This window comes from Myxine glutinosa, chromosome 11 (genome assembly GCF_964187855.1).
Source record: "Myxine glutinosa chromosome 11, kmMyxGlut1.1, whole genome shotgun sequence".
NCBI classification, from domain to species: domain Eukaryota; kingdom Metazoa; phylum Chordata; class Myxini; order Myxiniformes; family Myxinidae; genus Myxine; species Myxine glutinosa.
This window is the reverse complement of record NC_136271.1, coordinates 154,608-175,677: the sequence shown is the minus strand read 5'-3', so window position 1 is coordinate 175,677 and position 21,070 is coordinate 154,608. Positions and strand designations below refer to the sequence as shown.

At 46.4% G+C, this 21,070-nt stretch overlaps 1 protein-coding gene across 4 annotated transcripts in view; it reads left to right on the top strand.

Moving 5' to 3' along the window:
* LOC137417753 (alpha-soluble NSF attachment protein-like) overlaps positions 1-8,856 on the top strand; it is a 323,838-nt gene extending 314,982 nt beyond the window's left edge. For all 4 annotated transcript variants that reach the window (XM_078786322.1, XM_078786324.1, XM_068103653.2 and 1 more), the window contains 2 exons: positions 5,785-5,835; positions 6,004-8,856. In XM_078786322.1, the coding sequence (XP_078642448.1) occupies positions 5,785-5,835; positions 6,004-6,108 (156 nt within the window). In that variant the 3' untranslated portion in view covers positions 6,109-8,856. The remainder of the gene's footprint in view (positions 1-5,784; positions 5,836-6,003) is intronic.
* Positions 8,857-21,070: the final 12,214 nt, after the last annotated feature.

Below are 21,070 nucleotides of genomic sequence, written 5' to 3'. Positions count from 1 at the left end.
TAATTCCCTATCAATTATCCTAGCCCTCCCTCGGCTAGCTTCGGTGCCCCATGGAGGTAACCATCGCTGGACCTCCATGTGCCTATCACTGCCATCCCCCTAATCTAATGCTCATGGGCCCGGATGTGTGAGGAATGGTAAAACTACCATTCCCCCACGTAGGGTACACTATTGCCATTCGTCCACTCCACTTGAGCCTCTTTGTGTGCGGAAATACATCGTCATGGCTCGACCTCGAAAGGCCGAGCGATCCATTCGGGTGGTTAGTTTACTGTAGGTTGGGTCCGTCCGGCATTTTCTATCCAGGGGAGGAGGCATGGATGGGCCGAGGTTCAGGGCCCCATCCCTATGTGGGGCCTCGCGGTCCCACGCACGATGGCCCCAACCGCCCATGGTTGGAGCACCGCACCCGCTAGGGGGCGCGGCTCCGAACTCTCCTTCCTCCCCTTGAACCTTTCCATTCGCCTTTGCCGCCACGGCTCGGCACCAACCATACAGGGCGGGGGCCGGCACGGGTTGTGCATGGCTGTCCTTGTGAAACTGCCGCACCACCTATCCCGGCCGGTCCCTGTTGCACACAACTCACCGAGGGCTCATGTCGGCTATCCGTCGCGCTAAACGCTACCCCGGTCGGTGTCGATGCTTGAGCCGCGTTCTCACCACTCGCGACCCACTCCGCACTCGCACACCCAGGCGTCCCTGCACCTCCCATACATTCTGTTACCGCACACTCTCCTTCCACGTCCTCTGGTGTGCATTCTCCCTCGCAAACCATACTCACACATGCACATCTAGGCGCACTCACACCCTTCACAAACTCCGTTACACACACTTCTTCTACGCACTCTTCTACTGCACACTCTGTAACACCCCCGGGTGTGCACTCTTACACACACTCTACAACATTCTCTGGTGTGCACTCCTGCACACTCTCTGTAACACACTCTCCCCACACACAGTCTGTAACACCCATGGGTGTGCACTCTCCCGTTGCACACCCAATCCTCACACACTTTTTCCCCCACTCTCGGGTGTGCACTCTTTCACACACTCTGTAACACACTCTCCCGTTACACTCTCCATCACCGCACACTCTGGCGCACACTTTTCTCACACACACCCATGCTCCGGTGCACACTTTTCTCTCACACATGCACCAGTCGCCCTCGTACACCGCACAATGGACCTTCCACGGCCGTCCGGGTTTCGTTTATGTCCCAAGCGCGCCAAAAACCCATTCACGCCAAACACATTCGCGCCATTATTCCTACTCACCTTGGGGACCTCTTTTTCTGCCAGCACCTGTAAACCTTTATTGGGGTTAGCAAGCCCGACATCACGGTGCAAATACAAACTTTGTGAGCATCCCATTTCTTCCTTCTGTGATTCATTTTCTATCTCGGCCGTCTCTTTGGCTATAATTGTTTCTTCGATTTCACTTATTTCTTCAACGACCGCCGGCGCGCATAAAATTTCTTTTTCCAATTTGACGATCGCCGGTTTTTCTACACCCCGCGTCGCGATTTCCATAGCCCCAGTCAACTTAGCTGCGCTCTGCCCAAGCTCGCTCCCCACACGTTCCTCACACTGCGTCACCTCGTCGTGTACCTCCTCGCTCAACCTGCGCCCAATGTCCTCCCCCGCTTTTGTCATGTCCTTCTTCGACGCCACCCTAATATTTTTCCAAATCCCGGGTGGATTTGTCCCCCATTTCTTTCAATTGGCCACCCATTTTGCTTTCAAACTTTTCCATGTTACACCTTGCTTCGCCTCTCTGGGTGTCCATTTTCCCATTTATTTTATTTATGTCATGCTTTTGGGCATCCATTTTCGCCTTCATTTATTTCATGTCTTTGGTGGTTTTGTCACCTTGGGCGTCCATGTTTGCCATTATTTGGTCCATAAAAAAATCGCATGTACCCTGGTATTGCGGGCTCGGTTCCCGCCGCCATTTTCCACCCCTGCTGCCGGCCCCTCATCACTTTCCTCCTCTTCTACCAACTCTTCCTGTGGGTCCTGGGTCACAAACTTCCCCTCTTCATCTACCCCAACCGGCATTTGACCGCCTTGACTAGCCATGGTACGAATTAAATTTGGATTCTTAAACAATTACATTTAGTCCACTCGTAATTTTGAGTGCGTGAAGCACACTCCAGGTCCAATCCCACTCCCCGACACCAAATGTTACGGCCAATATGTAAATTTGGTGTCCAAATTTTTGTCCAAAATTTTTTGTCCCAGGTTCCAAATTCCCACTCCTGACTACCAAATGTTACGGTTCTCCGCCACCCTTCTTCCCCTTACCAAGGGGGGATTAATCCCCTTGTCCTTTCTGGGCTTGGCAGAACCGAGAGACTTGAAACGCCTCTTCCGGGCAAAACGCAAGGTAGGGTTTCGGGACCGAGTCTCGCTCGTACCTAAATCCCTGCGCCGCCACGGAAGCGAAGAAGCAAGCCTCGCACGAGCCACGTGCGATTTGGGTACACCGAGCGGATTGAGTACCACGTGGTCCGTGCAGTCTTAGTAGTGGAACCTGATTTGAGTGGCTCTATTCGTACCACGCTTAGCCAATGAGGAAATCACAGGAACGATCGAATGGAAAAGGAAGAACACAGGTTTAATTATTATTCCCACACGTATGTACAATGATCGGGATGCAGAGACACAGAGCAGCACTTAAATAGTCTTAGTCTTAACTCCCAGACTCGGGCCCGTCACACTCACACAGGGAATTGCAGATGGGTTGATGTTCCACCCAGACGCGTCGACGTGGTCGTCCAAGAACGGCCCCGTCCGGCTCTTCACAGTCCCAGCATGTTCCGCGAAGATGGCGAGCAGGCGGTGGAAGGGTCCTCGTAGTGCGTCTCCCGAACAAAGGCAGCTGATGAGGTAGAATGGAAAATGCTCGTCTCTCAGCGCGGCTGGCGGTTACACAGCCGTTATCACTCGCGTGACTTAATGCACTGTACGCAGTTCGGCCTTCAGCTCAACTGAGCATCGCTTTATAATAGCGCGTATTCCGGTGCATGCGCATCTTTCTTCACCCGCGTATCTCTCAATTCCTGCTCGTCAACGAGTCCTCTCAGCAGTCCTTCAGTTCATCAGTTCTCCAGCCAGTCCTCCCGCGCTAGTCCTTTGATGCTCAGAGCGCGAGTCCTCCTGGGGGCCTTGCGCGATGGGTTATATAGATATGCCCCAAACCTTCTTGAACCCTCTGGAACCTTCCAACCACGCCCTGTGACGCAGTGCTGCCGCCACAACCTCTGAGCCCTGATTGGCAGCTCGTGCTTACAGTCAGCTCCTCTGCCGCCCCTCATTCGACTCCGCCCCAACCCTCCTAGGCCTGCCTCGTGTTAATTCGCCCAAAATGAACCAAAGTCAGCGCAAAGGGGCATGAGGCTAGGGAGGCTGGAGAGTCAGTAGAAGTAGGACCTGTTCTTCTGACTCTACTCAACGCAGAACTAACATAGGAAGAGGACTAAGCTCACAAATACTAAGAGATAACTATACTATCGCGAGGCTACATGTTGCTTGTGTGACTAACTATGAGGGGGAAATTTTAACCTTTATTATACTGACTGTACAAAACTCAAAACTGCACAATACACTAGAAACAGATTTGACCAGACGCCACCAGGATTTGGATGAGGGAGACAGGTTTGACAGTTCGGTCTTTTGAGGAGAGAGATATTGTTTGCTGGCTCTCCTGAGGGTGGAAACACACTTGTTCCGGGCTTTGTGAAAGGAAATGAGATTGTCTTCCGTTGGATTTGCCTTCCAGTCGGCGAGGCAAGTTGTTTCATGGCAACTACTTCACCACAAGATTCTGTGTACCATGGACAGGAGGAAGGGTATGACAACTGAATTCGAGATGGGATAAATCTGCGCATGAGAGAGAGCAGTATACTTTGGAAGAATTCCCAGGATGAGTTGATGTCAGAGGCGGTGGAGATGGGAGACCAGTCCAGATGATTAATGGCCGCTTGAAGACAGTGCCAGTTGGCCTGAGTGAAATGCCAGACTCGTCTGCGCCAAGGATGCTCTCTGAGAATGCCCAGAGAGATGTCCACTTTTAACAAGCATTTGGTCAGATGAACCGATTTGAGCAGAAGAAGAGCAGCAGACATTTGCAGGGAAGTTTGTCATAACCAAGTCCAGAAGAGACGATGCTCCATTGACTGATATCTGGGTTGGGAAATTGACAGATTGTGTCAGTCTCAGTGAGTTGCCGAAGTCCTTTCCTGAGGTGCCATGGCGGGTGAGAGAGGAACCCACACCCATCCAGCTGGCATGATGACAGTTGACGTCACCACATATGAGGAAGAGAGAGTTGGGATGAGTGGATAGAAGTTGGTCCATGTTATCAGACAGCGAGATGTAGATGGAGTCATCACTGTTTGGTGGATGGTACAACACACATATGAACAAAAGGTGGGAGTGAAGGGGAAGCCTTAGCCTGTGGTACTCCTGGGGGTGAGGTGGAGTGGCCAGACCAGATGGCTTTATGGTAGAGTGGCCAGACGGAAGCCTCTCCTCAGTGAAAGACACATTAAAGCCCGCTTGGAGCTTGCAAAAAAGCACCTAAATGACTCCCAGACGGTGAGAAACAAGATTATGTGGTCTGATGAAACCAAGATTGAATTATTTGGCTTCCGTCTGGCCACTCTGCCATAAAGCCCAGATCGGTGGAGTGTTGCAGTGGTGGTTGTCCTTCTGGAAGTTTCTCCCATCTCCACACAGGATCTCTGGAGTTCAGCCAGAGTGACCATCGGGTTCTTGGTCACCTCTATTACCAAGGCCCTTCTCCACCGATTGCTCAGTTTGGCCGGGCGGCCAGCTCGAGGAAGAGTCCTGGTTGTTCCAAACTTCTTCCATTTAAGAATTATGGAGGCCACTGTGCTCTTGGGAACCTTCAATGCAGCAGAAATATTTTTGTAGGCTTCCCCAGATCTGTGCCTCGACACCATCCTGTCTCTGTGCTCTGCAGGCAATTCCTTCGACCTCATGGCTTGGTTTTTGTTCTGATATGCATTGTCAGCTGTGAGACCTTATATAGACAGGTGTGTGCCTTTCCAAATCATGTCCAATCAATTGAATTTACGACACGTGGACTCCAATCAAGGTGTAGAAACATCTCAAAGATGATCAAGAGAAATGGGAGGCACCTGAGCTAAATTTCAAGTGTTATAGCAAAGGGTCTGAATACTTATGTCAATGTGATAATTTAGTTTTTTCTTTTTAATAAATTTGCAAAACTTTCTAAAATCCTGTTTTCTCTTTGTCATTATGGGGTATTGAGTGTAGATTGATGAGGGAAAAAATGAATTTAAACGATTTCAGCATAAGGCTGCAACATAACAAAATGTGAAAAAATTGAAGGGGTCTGAATACTTTCTGAATGCACTGTATGTCAAGGGAGACAGCTCTGATTTCCTGTTTGACATTGAGGACCTTCATCCATTGTTGAGACAGCAGAAGCAGCATGTCCAGAGTAGAGTGACCAGGTCTGAATCCAAATTGATGATCAGAGATCAAGCCATTGGAGAAGAGGAAGGATTTGATATCTGAAGCAATGATGGAAACAATTAATAAAAATTAATTTGCTGTGAAACAATTAATTCCTGAGAATAACAAAAGTATGGTCATAAGATGAAGTTGATAACACATTGTACTGTACTGGTAAGTTTGAGTTTTAGTCATTTATTTTAGTTGAATAATCCCAGTTATCAGATTGGGATTTAGTTTGAATTTGTGGGGTAAAAGTCTTTTTATTTTTGCTAACAGGCTTTGTTGGAGGCCCATGACGAACAAAATGTCGATGCATTCACGAAGGCTGTGAGTATAAATCAGCTGTTTGCATCGTGAGCTCGCTCCTTGTCTTGGTTAGAACATCTGACAGAATGTGTATTTGTAAATCCAGATTCATTTGTAAAGGTTCAAATTGATTGCGACTTCAGTAAATATGACATCAGCTCCTCAGTGAGCACATGTGCCGTGCCCCAGGTGAAGGAGTTCGACTCTGTGTCCCGGCTGGACCAGTGGCTGACTACCATGCTTCTGCGCATCAAGAAAACCATCGAGCCCGAGGAAGCAGAAGGTCTTTGTTGAACGAGCTAGTTCCTTCGTTTACCTTAGTTTGTTTCAGGTAACAAGGCAGCATTGAAAGTTTAAGTGTTACTGATTTTGAGGACAACAAATGCGAAAAGCGGTTTGTGTTTTCAAAATGATAAGTAAGCATCCAGTGATTCTGCTACAAAGCGATTCAATCTTCAAACAAGCAAACTGTTGCTCGTTTGCAAGTGATACCTTTCTGGGTTTGTTTGAGTAAGTACGGGTTGTTATCCAGTGTCCTGAAAACATAATTGCGAATGTCCCGACGAAAAAAATACAGTCTTCATCTCCCGGTGTACTTTGTGTGCAATCGCAGTTTTGATTGTGAGATTGCAAGATGATTGTCAACTTCTAAAGCACAATGTAAGGTTGATCACGCGTTCACTTTAATCATTTCTTGTATGTTTGCTGTATCACTTGAATGGCCTCACAACTTGTAACAATGTTGCTTGGAGTGCATGAGCCTCGATGTCTGTATAAGAAAAAGTTGTTTTCACCTATGGTGGTTTCGCTTCGGTGCAAAAATACACTAGTCATGACTTGCTCGACAATGTGCGTAGGTTTTCATGTCTTGCTTTTATGCTGAACAGGTTGCTGTATCTGTATAGAGCTTGTAAAGTAGCCACACGTGATAATAACATATAGAAATATAAAAAAGTAGAGATAACAATGAACACTGAATCCTTACAATGTTTATTGAGGTCATTCCAATGGAAGCGAAATGTGCAACATGCAAATTGGTGTTTAGACTAGCGATGTGTTCAAGGCAGCTTTCAGTACCGTGATGCTTCTTAGATAATTCAATGTACATCTGTTTCTCTTATCATCGAGAAATTTCTCCAACATGGATAACTTTACATCATAGCATGAGAAATAACATGTTCATTGCCCCCTGAACCCTCCCACAAGGTCGGAGACGGGGACATTAAAATGAGCTCCGTCCGACTGACCGATCATCCGTCCATGTACTTTTGTGCGCACGATATTTCAGAAAACGTTCAAGATTTACTTTTCATATCACACAGACCTATTCCCCATACCACCCAAAAGGTGAGGTTCTGGGGTATCTGGAGTTTCAGCTCCGTGTTGGTATTAAAACTTGTACTTGTCAGGTGACCACAGCCAAACTTTGATGAAGCACTTGAGAAAGTTTGGGAAAACCTCACAGTGGGATTATAAATATCTTACTCACCTCGACGTTCTCCAGACTGAGATATGGACAACCAGGGAAGCTGACACAACTATAAGCCACTGGTGTGATGGGGGCATAAGCAAGGAATAGCATTATGGAGCACGCTGCTTTTAAAAGAATATTCATATGGATATGGATTGCCACATTCCCTCGGAAGCGTTTAATTTCCCATGATGCATTTCAAACTTCAGTAAGCCTTTCAGCCTGTGCTGTGGTCAAACATATCGTGCCTACCACATATATTAGGAGGCCTACACTGATTTGACATTTACACTAGGGAGATAGATTGATTGACTAGGCCCTGTATCATTCTATCATGTTTATTGCTGTCTTCCACGATGAATGGATACATATCAGAAGACATTTTATTTGTACATTCTGAGCATACATAGTGGATATCTTTTAATGGCGTTGGCATCGAGGGGAACAGGAAAAAAAAAAGAAGCTTTTCAATATTACGATTTTGATGCAGAAACGATGTCAACAACACCAAAAGATGATAACGTTCCTATGTCCTCCTTACCTCCAATAGTCGAAAAAGGTTTTAGGATATTTTGAGCCAAAATGGAGAGCAACACAAAAGATTTAATACCAACATCTTTTTTTTCTCATGTTACACACTCAAATACACGGAAAAACAAAAAGGGCAATCAGTAGAGCGATACCTCCACCAGGCTGAACAGTTTACGTTTTGTATCCCACTGATAGGCCGGATCTGGATTCAAACCTGAATCAAAATCGAATCGGCTTGTTCTTGTTACGTAATCAACTCATCGACCTAGTTTTGTCATAACTCGTCTACAACTTTTTGAAATATGCTACATATCGTTTTTAGCCTCATCTCTTAATGGTGAAGAATCACTTTGAAATTTTTTTATTATTATCTTATCCAGATGAGCATCTTTGCCAAAATAGAATAGATTCGTCCTTGTCACAAACATAACCTGATCACCAAGTATCGTCCAAATCTGTCTCTAACTTCATGATATGTGCTGTATATCGGGTTCAGGCCGATCACCCAAAGGTGATGAATCACTTTAAAAAAATTATAGTATCCGGATCTGGATCCAGATCGTCATCAAAATTTAATAATTTTGTCATTGTCACACACCATGCGACCTCTCCACCGAATTTCGCCCGAATCCATCAATGACATTTGAAGATATTCTTTGCATAGACCAACAACCAGACAGACTGGGGTGACAACATAACCTTTACTCACCTTTGGTGGCGGAGGTAAATAGTGCCGTTGAAGAAGGGAAGGGATGGAAAAGGTGGGCAGGGGGTGGAGAGAGTGGTACGCACACCCAATGCAGCTCATGGCATAACCTGTATTTGCTGAACTGTAAACACCTGGTCTGTGCCTAATGAACATTCTATTCTCCAGCTATGGTCAATGTTTTAAACACCTGATGTACGTTTCTCAAAATCTGATGATGGTAATTTTTTTTGTGAAAACGTGCGTTAGTGTCCAAAACATCGTTCATTTTGGTGTGAATCATTGTGCATCTTTTGCTTGTTTTGTTTATTTAAATAAAGAATTTACAAAGTGGTTTCTTTATTAGAATTAGAATTTGTTATTTTATTAAAAATAGAATTAGAATTTCCTCATTAGAAATTTATTAGAATTTGTTCTATCTTTCACCATTAACACAAACCATGTAGCAATGTAGCATGGTGGTGACAGCATCATGCTATGGGGATGCTTTTCAGCAGTAGGAACTGGGAGACTTGTAAGGATAGAAGGAACAATGAATGGAACCAAATACAGGCAAATCCTTGAGAATAATCTTCTTCAGAGTGCAAAAGACCTTAGACTGTGGCAAAGATTACGTTCCAACAGAACAATGACCCCAAGCATACAGTCAAAGCAACACTAGAATGGCTTTAGAACAATAACGTGAAAGTTCTTGAGTGGCCCAGCAAAAGCTCAGACTTGAATCCCATTGACAATCTGTGCAAAGACTTGAAGATTGCTGCTCACCAATGCTCACCATCCATCTTGACAGACCTTGAGCAAATCTACAAGGAAGAATGGGAGAAAAAAACCAAATCAAAGAGTGCAAAGCTGATACAGACATACCCAAGAAGACTCAAACTTGTAATAGCTGCCAAAGGTGCTTCTACAAAGTATTGACTCAGGGAGTTGAATACTTATGTAAGCTAGAACAGCACTCAGTGGAGATCCATACCTGAGTTGTATGGTTGGCCATATCACTCAATGGTGAAGAATCACTTAAAAAATTAAGTAATTCTCATATCCCAATTCTCTCATCTTCACCAAAATCTAATCATTTCGTCCTTGTCACATACGCTACATCTCTGCCAAATTTCGTCCGAATCCGTCCACAACTTTTTGAGATATTTTGTTCATAAATAGACAGACAAACGAACAAACAGACAGACAGGGGTGAAAACATAACCTCCGTCCACCTTTGGTGGCGGAGGTAAGTAGAATGGCACTCAGTAGAGAGCATTCCTCCACCTGGTTGGCCATATCACTCAATGGTGAAGAATCACTTAAAAATTATACTAGCCGGAACCGGATCCAGATCCTCACCAAAATTGAATCGCTTCTTTCTTGTCACACACACACAACCTGCCCAACAAGTTTCGTCCAAATCCGTCCATAACTTTTTGAGATATCCTGCTATGTATCGTTTTTGTCCCAATCTCCCAATGGTGAAGAATCCCTTAAAAAAATTCAAGTTTCCGGATCAGAATCCGGATCTTCACCAAAATCTAATCATTTCGTCCTTGTCACATATGTTACATCTCTGCCAAATTTCATCCGAATCCACAACGTTTTGAGATATTTTGTTCATAAATAGACAGACAAACGAACAAACAGACAGACAGGAGTGAAAACATAACCTCCATCCGCCTTTGCTGGCGGAGGTAATTTCATATTTCTGTATTTCATTTTTAATTATTTTGTAAAACTTTCAATAAAGAAATTCCACTTTGACATTATGGGGTATTTTGTGTACTGGCGTAGATGGGCGCTCTGCAAGCGCCTCACCACACATCGCTTCAGAGGGATACGCATCTTTGATCATGCCTGCTTTCTCAGGGAGTGGGAGATGGCGGGAATGGTGGCTGTGGGTTAGTGGTGGTGATTGTGGGTTTGAGGGTGGTGGGGGAAGGGGGGGGGGAAATGGGATGGTGGAGGGGGTGTGGGGGTGGATGATGCTGGGGGGGGGGGGGGGTGGGAGGGATGGTGGGGGAGGTCGGCCAAATATATTGCTACGGTTTTGAGATTTGCACATATTGATCATTAAAGGTTAAAGGGTTGCCCCCCATAGTTAGTCCACGAGCAACACGTAGGCCACCTGTAGTATTAGTTATGTCATAGTATGTGTAAGTATCGGCTATTTCCCCTATTGATACCTGCGTTGTGTAAAGACATGAGTTTAGGTCCCCTTTCATTTTTGCGTCCACCCTTCAATTCCACCTCTATGGGCATAATTGAGCCCGCGCCCCATTTGGCTGACCCACTCAGTTTGTTACGCTTTGGCTGCCCACAGCATTTGTTACGCTTTGGCTGCCCACAGCATTTTGCTGCCCTTTGCTCGCTCACTAGTCGAGTAACACGAGGTAGGCTTAAGAAGGAGGGGTGCGGGGTCAGGGTGGGGCGGTGTCAAGGCGGAGCGTCAGAGGCGATGACGGTAAGAGCCACCAGCCAACCGGGGCTCTAACGGCATGGCATGAGAGGGCGTGGAGAGGCGCTTCTGGCGAGTTCTAGAAGGTTCGCGGGGTGTGCCTATATAAGTCATTGCACAAAGCCCTTGAAAGGACTTATGCACAGGACTGCAAAGGACTGCACGGGACTCGTTGGGAAAGGGCATGATAAGAGAACTCGCAAGGGGAGAGCGCACGTGAGAGGACTAGTTGATCAAGAGGACTTTGAAGAACTTGATTCGCATCGCTCGCTTTGGAGGCATTGAACTGTAACTCGCGTGGTATAACGCACGTGCCCGAGGAGAGGAAGAAGATGTGTTGAGCACACGGCTGCAACCAGACGTGCCGGTGGCGAATAGCGCCTACCTCAGCCACGCGAGTAAACGCGGCAATAGCCACCAGCGATCACCGCTAACTGTCGAAGTCCGCTCCCTACCAAATCGCCCCGTATTAACCCTTGTGCGCCCAACAACACGCGGAGAGCTCCTGCCCCATCTACTTACCATCTGCACGGGACTAACCGGAGACCGGAGGGAGCTGCACAAGAGCCATCCCTGGACGTGGTGAACATCATCCTGCAGCTGCAAGCCCCGTGTGAGTGTGTCTGTGTGTGAGACGGGCCCGTTTGTCCTGGGGATTAAGTTAAGACTGTTTTAAGGCTGCACTGTGTCCCCTTTTTCTGGAATCCCTGTATAGTGTAAATAAATCTTGTTATTCCTCTCTTCCCAATTCGATCGCTTTTGTGATTTCTCCATTGGCTAAGCGTGGTACGAACAAGATCGCTATAACCGGGGTCATCAACTAAATGGCACGGATCGTGTGTACGCACCGCTCGGCGTCTCAACACGCGTGATTCGTGCGGGGCTTATTTCCTCGTTTCAGGGCAGCGCGAGTAATTAGGTAATAGTGATTCTAGTCCTAATACCCTATTTCGCGCTGTCCGGGAAGGACGTCATAGGTCCCGGGTCCCGTTGGCCAGTCAAAGACAAGGGGACTAATCCCCCCTTGGTAAGGGGAGAAGGCTGGCGGCGAGATCCACAACAATATTGTTGTTGGACAAATATGTACAACAAATATGTATTCTTTTGATGTATACAAGTGTAATGTACACCCAAACTAATGAAGCACACACGTTTCTGCACTAGAAGGGTGACTTTCAACCAAAGAAACGTGCACTTTATGTCAAAACTGCTTATTTTGTGCATACGAGATTGGATTTGCACGAAAAAGGTTTATCGTCAAATATGTATTATTTAAATGTATACAAGTGTAATACACCCTATCTAATGAAGCACACACGTTTCTGCACTAGAAGGGTGATTTGCAACCAAAGAAACGTGCACTTTTATGTCAAAACTGCTTATTTTATGAATACGAGATTGGATTTGCACGAAAAAGGTTTATCGTCAAATATGTATTATTTTAATGTATACAAGTGTAATACACCCTATCTAATGAAGCACACACGTTTCTGCACTAGAAGGGTGCATTGCAATTAAAGAAACGTGCACTTTTATGTCAAAACTGCTTAGTTTGGGCATTCGAGATTGGATTTGCACGAAAAAGGTTTCTCGTCAAATATGTATTATTTTGATGTGTACAAGTACAATACACCCTGTCTAATGAAGCACACACGTTTCTGCACAGGAAGGGTGACTTGCAACCAAAGAAACGTGCACTTTTATGTCAAACTGCTTATTTTTCGCATAGGAGATTGGATTTGCACGAAAACGGTTTCCTTTCAAATATGTATTATTTTGATGTACATCATCCCAAATCCCAAATGCACCTCTTTGAATCTCCGACTTCATTCCGGAAATTCCTAGCAATGTCCATTTGTTATATTCTGTGTACCACTCCTCCCCCCCCCCCCCCCTCTCCAACAACCTCCAGCCCTCTCCCTTTAATATATCTCCCGATGTCCCTGCTCTGTACTGTTGTATTTGTGTGTTTCCCTCTCTCTGCCCCTCTTGTCTCCCGCTCCCTTCATTTTTTGTTTTATGTGTCTGTTTGTCTTTTTTTGTGTTTCATGCGTCAGCTCTTACACGAGCCTCGACCTTGTATACAAAAAAACAAAAAACAAATCTTCATATGATCACCTATCATACGCCGTGCGCAGGATCTCAACCTCAATCTTGATAATCCGTGTAAATCATCCAGTTGTTTCACGTTCGACTCGAGTCCGTCAACGTGTTAACTTTTAAATTAAACACAATCAGTAATGGTGGTTTACCGCTCATCAACACGATTACCTGAGTCCATCGACATGACTTACTTGTGGAATGTGATGCCTTTGTCCCTTGACTCCAATGTACGTTTATTTGTACAGCCGTACGCTGCACAAAATTGCGGCATTTCGCCGCCGCACCAACGCGTCAGCTTTGAAGGACCTCCCCAAGATGGCGGACTGTTCTACGTATCCGGGGAGGTGTCGCGCGACATCTAGTGTTATATATCTATGGTTTAGATGTTGAGGTACCCTGCAAGTGTCACAGGTTCCACACAGATAGGGCGACATCCTATCCTTTGGAGGTCTTAGTCTGCAGAAAGGCGTGGGAACCTAACTGGGGGAGTCATCACCGGGCTAACCCTGTAACAGTGTAACGGAATCATCCCTTGGTGTTGGTGTCCTATTGGGATTGCCATTTTTTTTTTCAATCTGGTCCTTGGCCAGGATCATAATGTCTGATGGGTCCAGAGGGATTTGGGTACCAAACTCTAGTTTGAGGGCATGTTTAGCTGTCAGGTCGCAGGCTTCATTTCCCCAATGCCCACATGAGCAGCTTTCCAACACAGGTTGACCACCAAAACCCTACAAATGACAATGTTGATCAGATACAAAACCTCGATCCACACCCATTCGATGGACCACAACCGTCATTTCACCACAACCGTGATTTCACCACACCCATCCACCCAATGGACAACGCCCATGATTTCACACACCCATCCAATGGAAAACACCCATGATTTCACCACACCCATTCGATGGACAACACCCGTGATTTCATCACACCCATTCGATGGACAACACACATGATTTCACACACCCATCCGATGGACAACACTCGTGATTTCACACACCCATCCAATGGACAACACCCATGATTTCACACAACCATCCGATGGACAACACCCATGATTTCACCACACCCATCCGATGGACAACACCCATGATTTCATCACACCCATCCAATGGACAACACCCATGATTTTATCACACCCATCCGATGGACAACACCCGTGATTTCACACACCCATCCAATGGACAGCACTCATGATTTCACACACCCATCCGATGGACAACACCCATGATTTCACCACACCCATCCAATGGAAAACACCCATGATTTCACCACACCCATCCGATGGACAACACCCGTGATTTCATCACACCCATTCGATGGACAACACCCATGATTTCATCACACCTGTTAGGGAATAGTTATTTGACTCACGAGGATACAAAATAACTGTACAGGGCTTTTACAAAGCAACGCTTTATTAGCTAATAATTCACTGGTTTCAATATAATATAGAACTACAATACTATGACGAATTTAGTATTCAAGTCGTTGGTTCTTCTTGGTCGGTCTTCTGCGCTGTCCTCGTTCTGTACTCGATCGTTCCATTTGGGCAGAGGTTCTGATGACAAGTGCCCCTGACTCATAGTCTCTTCTGTTTATATGGGCACACTCGAGTTAATCCTCCGTGCGCTGAAATCGTAATCCCTTCTCCGCAAATGTTGCTCGGTCATCCCGCTCGCCTTACTGGCACCAACTCGCTCCCCTCCTGCTGCGAGTTTCCATTTGCCTCACAATAGGAGGGTGCTCTAGCCTGGGGCTGTGACCAGGTGGACAAGAGATTACCACGTTCGTGTACATTCCTGACATTCATTTACGAAATAGTTTCTCTGCTTCGTGTTCCAATTCCAACGATCAACAAGATCTCTACTTCCATATTAGTTTTGATTAATGCCGTACAGTACATTTAATACCATGCAGTACAGTATATTAATGCAGTACAGTACTTCCACACACCCATCCAATGGACAACACCCATAATTTCACACACCCATCCGATGGACAACACCCATGATTTCATCACACCCTTCCATCCGATCGACCACACCCATGATTTCACCACACCCATCAGATGGACAACACCCGTGATTTCATCACACCCGTCCATCCGATCGACCACACCCATGATTTTACCACACCCATCCCATGGACAACACCCGTGATTTCACCATACCCATCCGATGGACAACACCCATGATTTCACCACACGCATCCGACGGACAACACCCGTGATTTCACCACACCCATACGATGGACAACACCCATGATTTCACCACACTCATTCATCCGATGGACCACACGCATTTTATTCGAGCACACCCATTTAATTGCAGCACACCCATTATTTAAAGACAAAATGAATAACTGCAGTAAAAAGAGACAATTTTGATGTAATTGCACCACAGGCATGAGTGAAAGAAAAAACATGGAAAAACACCAGACTATCCCTGATATTGTCACCTAGTCTGGTCTGTTAGGGGAAAAATTGTGCAGATTTGTCTATAAGCATGACATTTGGCACACTTGTAGTTTTTGACATGCTGAATTCAAATCTGCCTGGAGCCAAAGCCAATTCTCAATGGGAGCGCCATATTTGACACTTCAAAATGGCCGCCACTCAAAAACTGACTTTTCCGTTACTAGCCAACCAAAAGTCACATAATTACAATAAAAAACACTTTTCTAGGGTTTTGGACCTCACTGATTCTAAATCTGATGTCTGTTTGACAGTAGCCCTGACAGGAAATTTTACATTTTTTAAATTTTATGTTTGACAATTTTTTTAAATTTTAATTTTTTTATTTAAATTTTATTTTTTAAATTTTATTTCAGGTGCCTGTCGTTCTGCTGTGGGAATAGAAGAATAGAATAGAAGAATAGAGAATAGAAGTCCTAGCTGTACTGGTGGTGGATGGCAAGGATGGATGCCATCAACTGGGAGCTTTGCTGTGTCTGCCAAGAAGAAAAGGATGAACGGTTGCAGACGCCAACGGAAGAGGGCCTTGCTTCAATTGAGAAAGATCTGAATGGTTTTAAAGCCATTGGTGTCATGCCTTCTTGTTTGAAAGTGTCATGGGCTCAGCTTGATGAGGGCCAGGGCATTGCTAAGACGCTTCAGACACACAATGCCAAATATCACAAAGTTTGCAGAACCTACTGCAGTAACTCTCGCCTGAGAAGGTTCACTGAAAAAGAGGATTCTAGTGACCAAAACTCACCTAAGAAACTACGGTCCAGTTTTGCAGTGTCTTCTGCTCCTCAGAAGTCTCCTTGTTGCATAATATGTGAGGGACAGGACCAAAAGAATCCACGTAAAGTTGAAACATTTAATGTAGACACAAACTTAAAGACCTGGGCTCAGAGCACCAACAATTTCAATCTTCTGGGCAAACTGATTGCCCACGCAGCTGATGCCCACGCTGGTGACACTTACTATCATGTACAGTGTTACTTGCACCTGAGAGACTCAGCTCGTGCTGAGGATCGCAGATCATCTGCAGGTCCTCCTGCCCCTCACTTCAATTCAGTTGCCATTGCGCAAATTGTTGCTTTAGTCGAGGACTCTGACTCAGTCTTCAAACTGTCTGCTTTGCGACAGTTATGAACACTTGTGGAGCAACAGGGAATTCCCTGTTCTGATACCAGGGAACCACATGCCACACGGTTCAAGGAGTATCTTTTGAAGTTGCTTCCTGAGTCGACAGAGTTCTCCCAGGGCAAGGAAGTCTATATCTCTAGCAACCAGAACGTTGGAGATCTAATAGCTGAAGCCCATAAGTCCCAGATAGGTCAGGATGATGCTTTGTTGTTGATGCGAGCAGCAGTAATACTTAGGAAATGCTGTCTCCAGAGGCAAGAACCATCTACTGGTTCTTTTGCCTCTGATTCCCTGACATCTCTCATCCCTAAACAGCTGAGAAGCTTCCTCAACATCCTGCTCCAGGGCCCCTCAATCTTGCGTGAACAGAGCAATGAGGAGTTGCAGGCGCAGGTACAAGGCAGGGCAAGAGTTGCAAGCGCCATTGCCCAGCAGATTATTTATAATACCTGCAGTGGTTCACATCATGCCACAAAGTCCAGCAACATCCGTCACAACAAAGAACATGAGACCCCTTTCCCTTTGTACCAGGGCCTCAAGCTGCATGGTGAGGGTAGGTGGAAGAAAGAGATCAATAATGCCAATGCCTTTGGGGTTTCTGTGTCTTACAGTCGTGTCTTGGAGATCAGGCGATCCATGGCACGAGCACACGTCAAACAGTTTGTCCAGGATGGAGTTGTGCTGCCCACAAACATCCGTAGTGGGGTCTTCGTGACCTTTGATGTAGACAACTTGGATAGCAGCAACCAAGGTAACTTCTCCCATGATGAGTTCCATGGGACAGCAATCAGCGTGACAAACCACCTGTCTTGGGACAACCAAGGAGTACAGCGACCCTCTATCGAGCTGGATCATACAGACACTATTGTACCACAACGTCCTGAATCCTACACAGTGGTTCAGCCAGCTGAATTCTCAAGCAATGATTTGCATGTACCATGTACTCCAGATCTCAATTCTCGGCCATCTCATAATCTGCTACATGGAGCCAAATTCAAGGATGAGTCCTGGATGGCACATGTGTCCACAGTGCTGAAACAGGACACATTGCCAGAAGGTGAAGTCATCACCTGGTCAGGCTACAACTCCCGACTCATGAGTGATGACTCTGTGAAGCCTAAGGCATTGATAGGGGTTCTACCTCTGTTCCCTAACAAAGCAGCCACACCTTCTATGATGAAACATGCAATGCATCTCACAATGCAAGGCACAGAGGCCCTCAACCCTGGTCAAACTCCTGTGCTTGGTGGTGACCAGCCTCTGCATGCCATCGCTAAGCAGCTGCAGTGGTCATTCCCTGACGCAATGGGGGAAGATAAGCTGGTCCTGGTGATGGGCGCTCTACACATAGAGGACAAAATGCACCAGATGATTGGTAAGTTGCTGCGGGACTCTGGGTGGAGCAACATTCTTACTCAGGCCCAGGTCCTCACATCTGGCCGTGCCCAGTCTGTGCTTCATGAGCATCATATAAAGCGCACTCGCTATGCTCACCAGGTCTCTGTCATGGGTCTGTATCTCCTCAGACAGAAGTCATACTCCAATTACTGCTCTGGTGTTGAGGGACCACCTGAGTCTCTAGAGATCTGGGCTCAAAGGTCCAGAACTCACAATCCCATGTTCATGTTCTGGTCTACCATCGTGGACCTGGAGCTCCTAATGTGCCGCTTCATCCTTTCTCTCCGTGAGGGAGACTTCCTGCTGTATGTGCAGGTCTGTGATGAGCTGTGCTCCTGGTTCCATGTGATGGACCACACAAACTATGCTCGTTGGCTACCAGTGCATGTGCGGGATATGGTCCAGTTGCCTGAGAGGCACCCACAGTTGTATGCTGAGTTTCTCAAGGGGAACTTTGTTGTCCAGAGGTCACCTCACAAGTTCAGCCTCATTGGCAAGGACCAATCTCATGAGCAGTCAAACAAGAACCTTCAGGCCCATGGTGGTGCAGTTGGTCTGTATGAAAACCCTGAGGCCCTCACTCTTTTCATGCTAGCAGGTCCCGACTGCTCTCGATGTATCGAGGAGTTTGAGGCTGTGTTGGACACTGCAAGCTCACGCACTACCCATCACGAAGAAGGAAGTGCTTTGCAGACTAAATACAAGAAAGATGTTCTGTCATTTGTGGAGATAGCTGAACAGCTAGGTAATCCCTTTGCCAATGGCCATGAGCTTGTGGCTCTACACTCACAGGAGGTCATGAAAGATGAAGTTGTTGCATCGCTTGCCCAGCTTCATAACCTTGGAAAAGATCTGCATGCTAAGTTTGTAACACAGACTCTAGACCAGGACACTTTGCCAATAACAAACACTCTCAAACGCCAAAATGTCCTCACATTTGCCAATCGCCCTGTTACCACCAAAAAGGGAGGCACATCAGGCAGTGCTCAGAGAAACTCTTCCCTCATAACCAAGCTTTTCCTATCCTTGCAGTCTCGACCTGATGCAGACATGGAAGAGTTCTTCCGGTATGAGAATCAGAGAGAACCACCTAGTCTCTCAAACCAAGGATCACTCAGGTCTGGCAAAAAGTCGGACATTCTAGAGCACCTAAAGGCACCCACTGGTCGCTCAGCTGCAGCCAAAGCAGCCACAGTTGTGGTACTTGACATGGCAGCTGTTGTTCACATGGTGTGGCCGACCTCAGCACACACATTCACTGATTATGTGTCACAACATTTGGTGCCATTTGTGGAGTCACAGGTAACACCAACTGTCACACGGGTAGATGCTTTCTGGGACACCTAACCAGAGGACAACCTCAAAACCCTGACACACCATCGTCGGGGCGTAGGCCCATGTACCAGGATTGGGGATGGCCAGACCCGTATTCCAAAGAAGGACTGGAACACTGGGTTCCTCAAGAATACTGACAACAAGAGGGAACTGTTCCCCTTCCTGAGTGCACAGCTTGTAAAGCAGGATCTGGGTGGGAGACTTCTCCTCAGCACCAACAAGGAGAGTGTTCTCTCCAACAAACAACATGACGTGTCTGGTCTTCAGCCATGTAACCACACTGAGGCTGATACCAGGATACTGCTCCATCTTGCCCATGCAGCACAGCAGCGCCACCAGGTTGCCTTGGTGCGCACAGTCGACAGTGATGTGGTCATCCTGGCCATTCACTTCTTTTCATCACTTGGGCTGTCCCAGTTGTGGGTCTGTCTCGGCAGTGGGAAGAAGATGCGTGACATTCCTATCCACACTCTCTCTGCCCAGCTGGGGCCATCAACGTGCCTGGCACTGCCACTATTCCACGCGGTCACAGGCTGTGACACTGTGTCACACTTCCTGGGATGTGGTAAGAAGTCAGCCTGGTCAGCCTGGCAGAGCACACCAGGACTGACGGACACCCTTGTTGCCCTCACCAGTGAACCCCAAGAGCTCAGCCCACAGTCCCAGCACATGCGCACTCTAGAGCGCTTTGTTGTAGTCATATACAGCAAGGGCTGTGGTCTGGAAAGAGTCAATGAGGCTAGGCTTCGACTCTTCACAAGTGGGAAGAAGACACTAGAGGCCTTAGCACCAACACAAGCTGCTCTATATCAACACATCCGCAGAGCAATGCTGCAGGCCAGCTTCTTCTGGAGTCAGGCAACGTCTGTTTACCAGGACATCCCTGACTTCCATGACTGGGGGTGGCACAAGGACAGCAGTGGTGGGTGGTTGCCCTTCTGGACAACCCTTGAGGACAGCAGCAAGGCCTGTTCCATCCTTTTGCAGTGTGGCTGTGCGAAGTCATGCACAGGGAACTGCAAGTGCTGCAGAGCTGGCGTTCGTTGCACAATTTTGTGCAAATGCGAAGGTGGATGTGTGAACAATGAGAATTCATGAATCAGTGTGACACCAGTCACAGCACGTGATATGATTCATACATTTATTGATTGATTGATTTACTATTAATATATGCAAATTAATTAATTAATATTAACATAGTGCTTAATGGTTATTAGCCTGATTTTGTTGATCAATAAAGGATACCTTGATCTCTTGGTTTTACTTGTTTTACTTCCTGATTTATGACTTTAAGGGTCAAAGTTATGCAAATTTTTTTATAATATTCACCGGCGGCCAAATTGGATTTTCCAACTTGGCGAACCCTGTCAAGGCTACTGTCAAACAGACATCAGATTTAGAATCAGTGAGGTCCAAAACCCTAGAAAAGTGCTTTTAATTGTAATTATGTGACTTTTGGTTGGCTAGTAACGGAAGTCAGTTTTTGAGTGGCGGCCATTTTGAAGTGTCAAATATGGCGCTCCCATTGAGAATTGGCTTTGGCTCCCGGCAGATTTGAATTCAGCAGGTCACAAACTACAAGTGTGCCAAGTTTCATGCTTGTAGACAAATTTGCACAATCCCCCCTTAAAATCCCCCTAACAGACCAGACTAACTTGTGTTGGTGCAGGA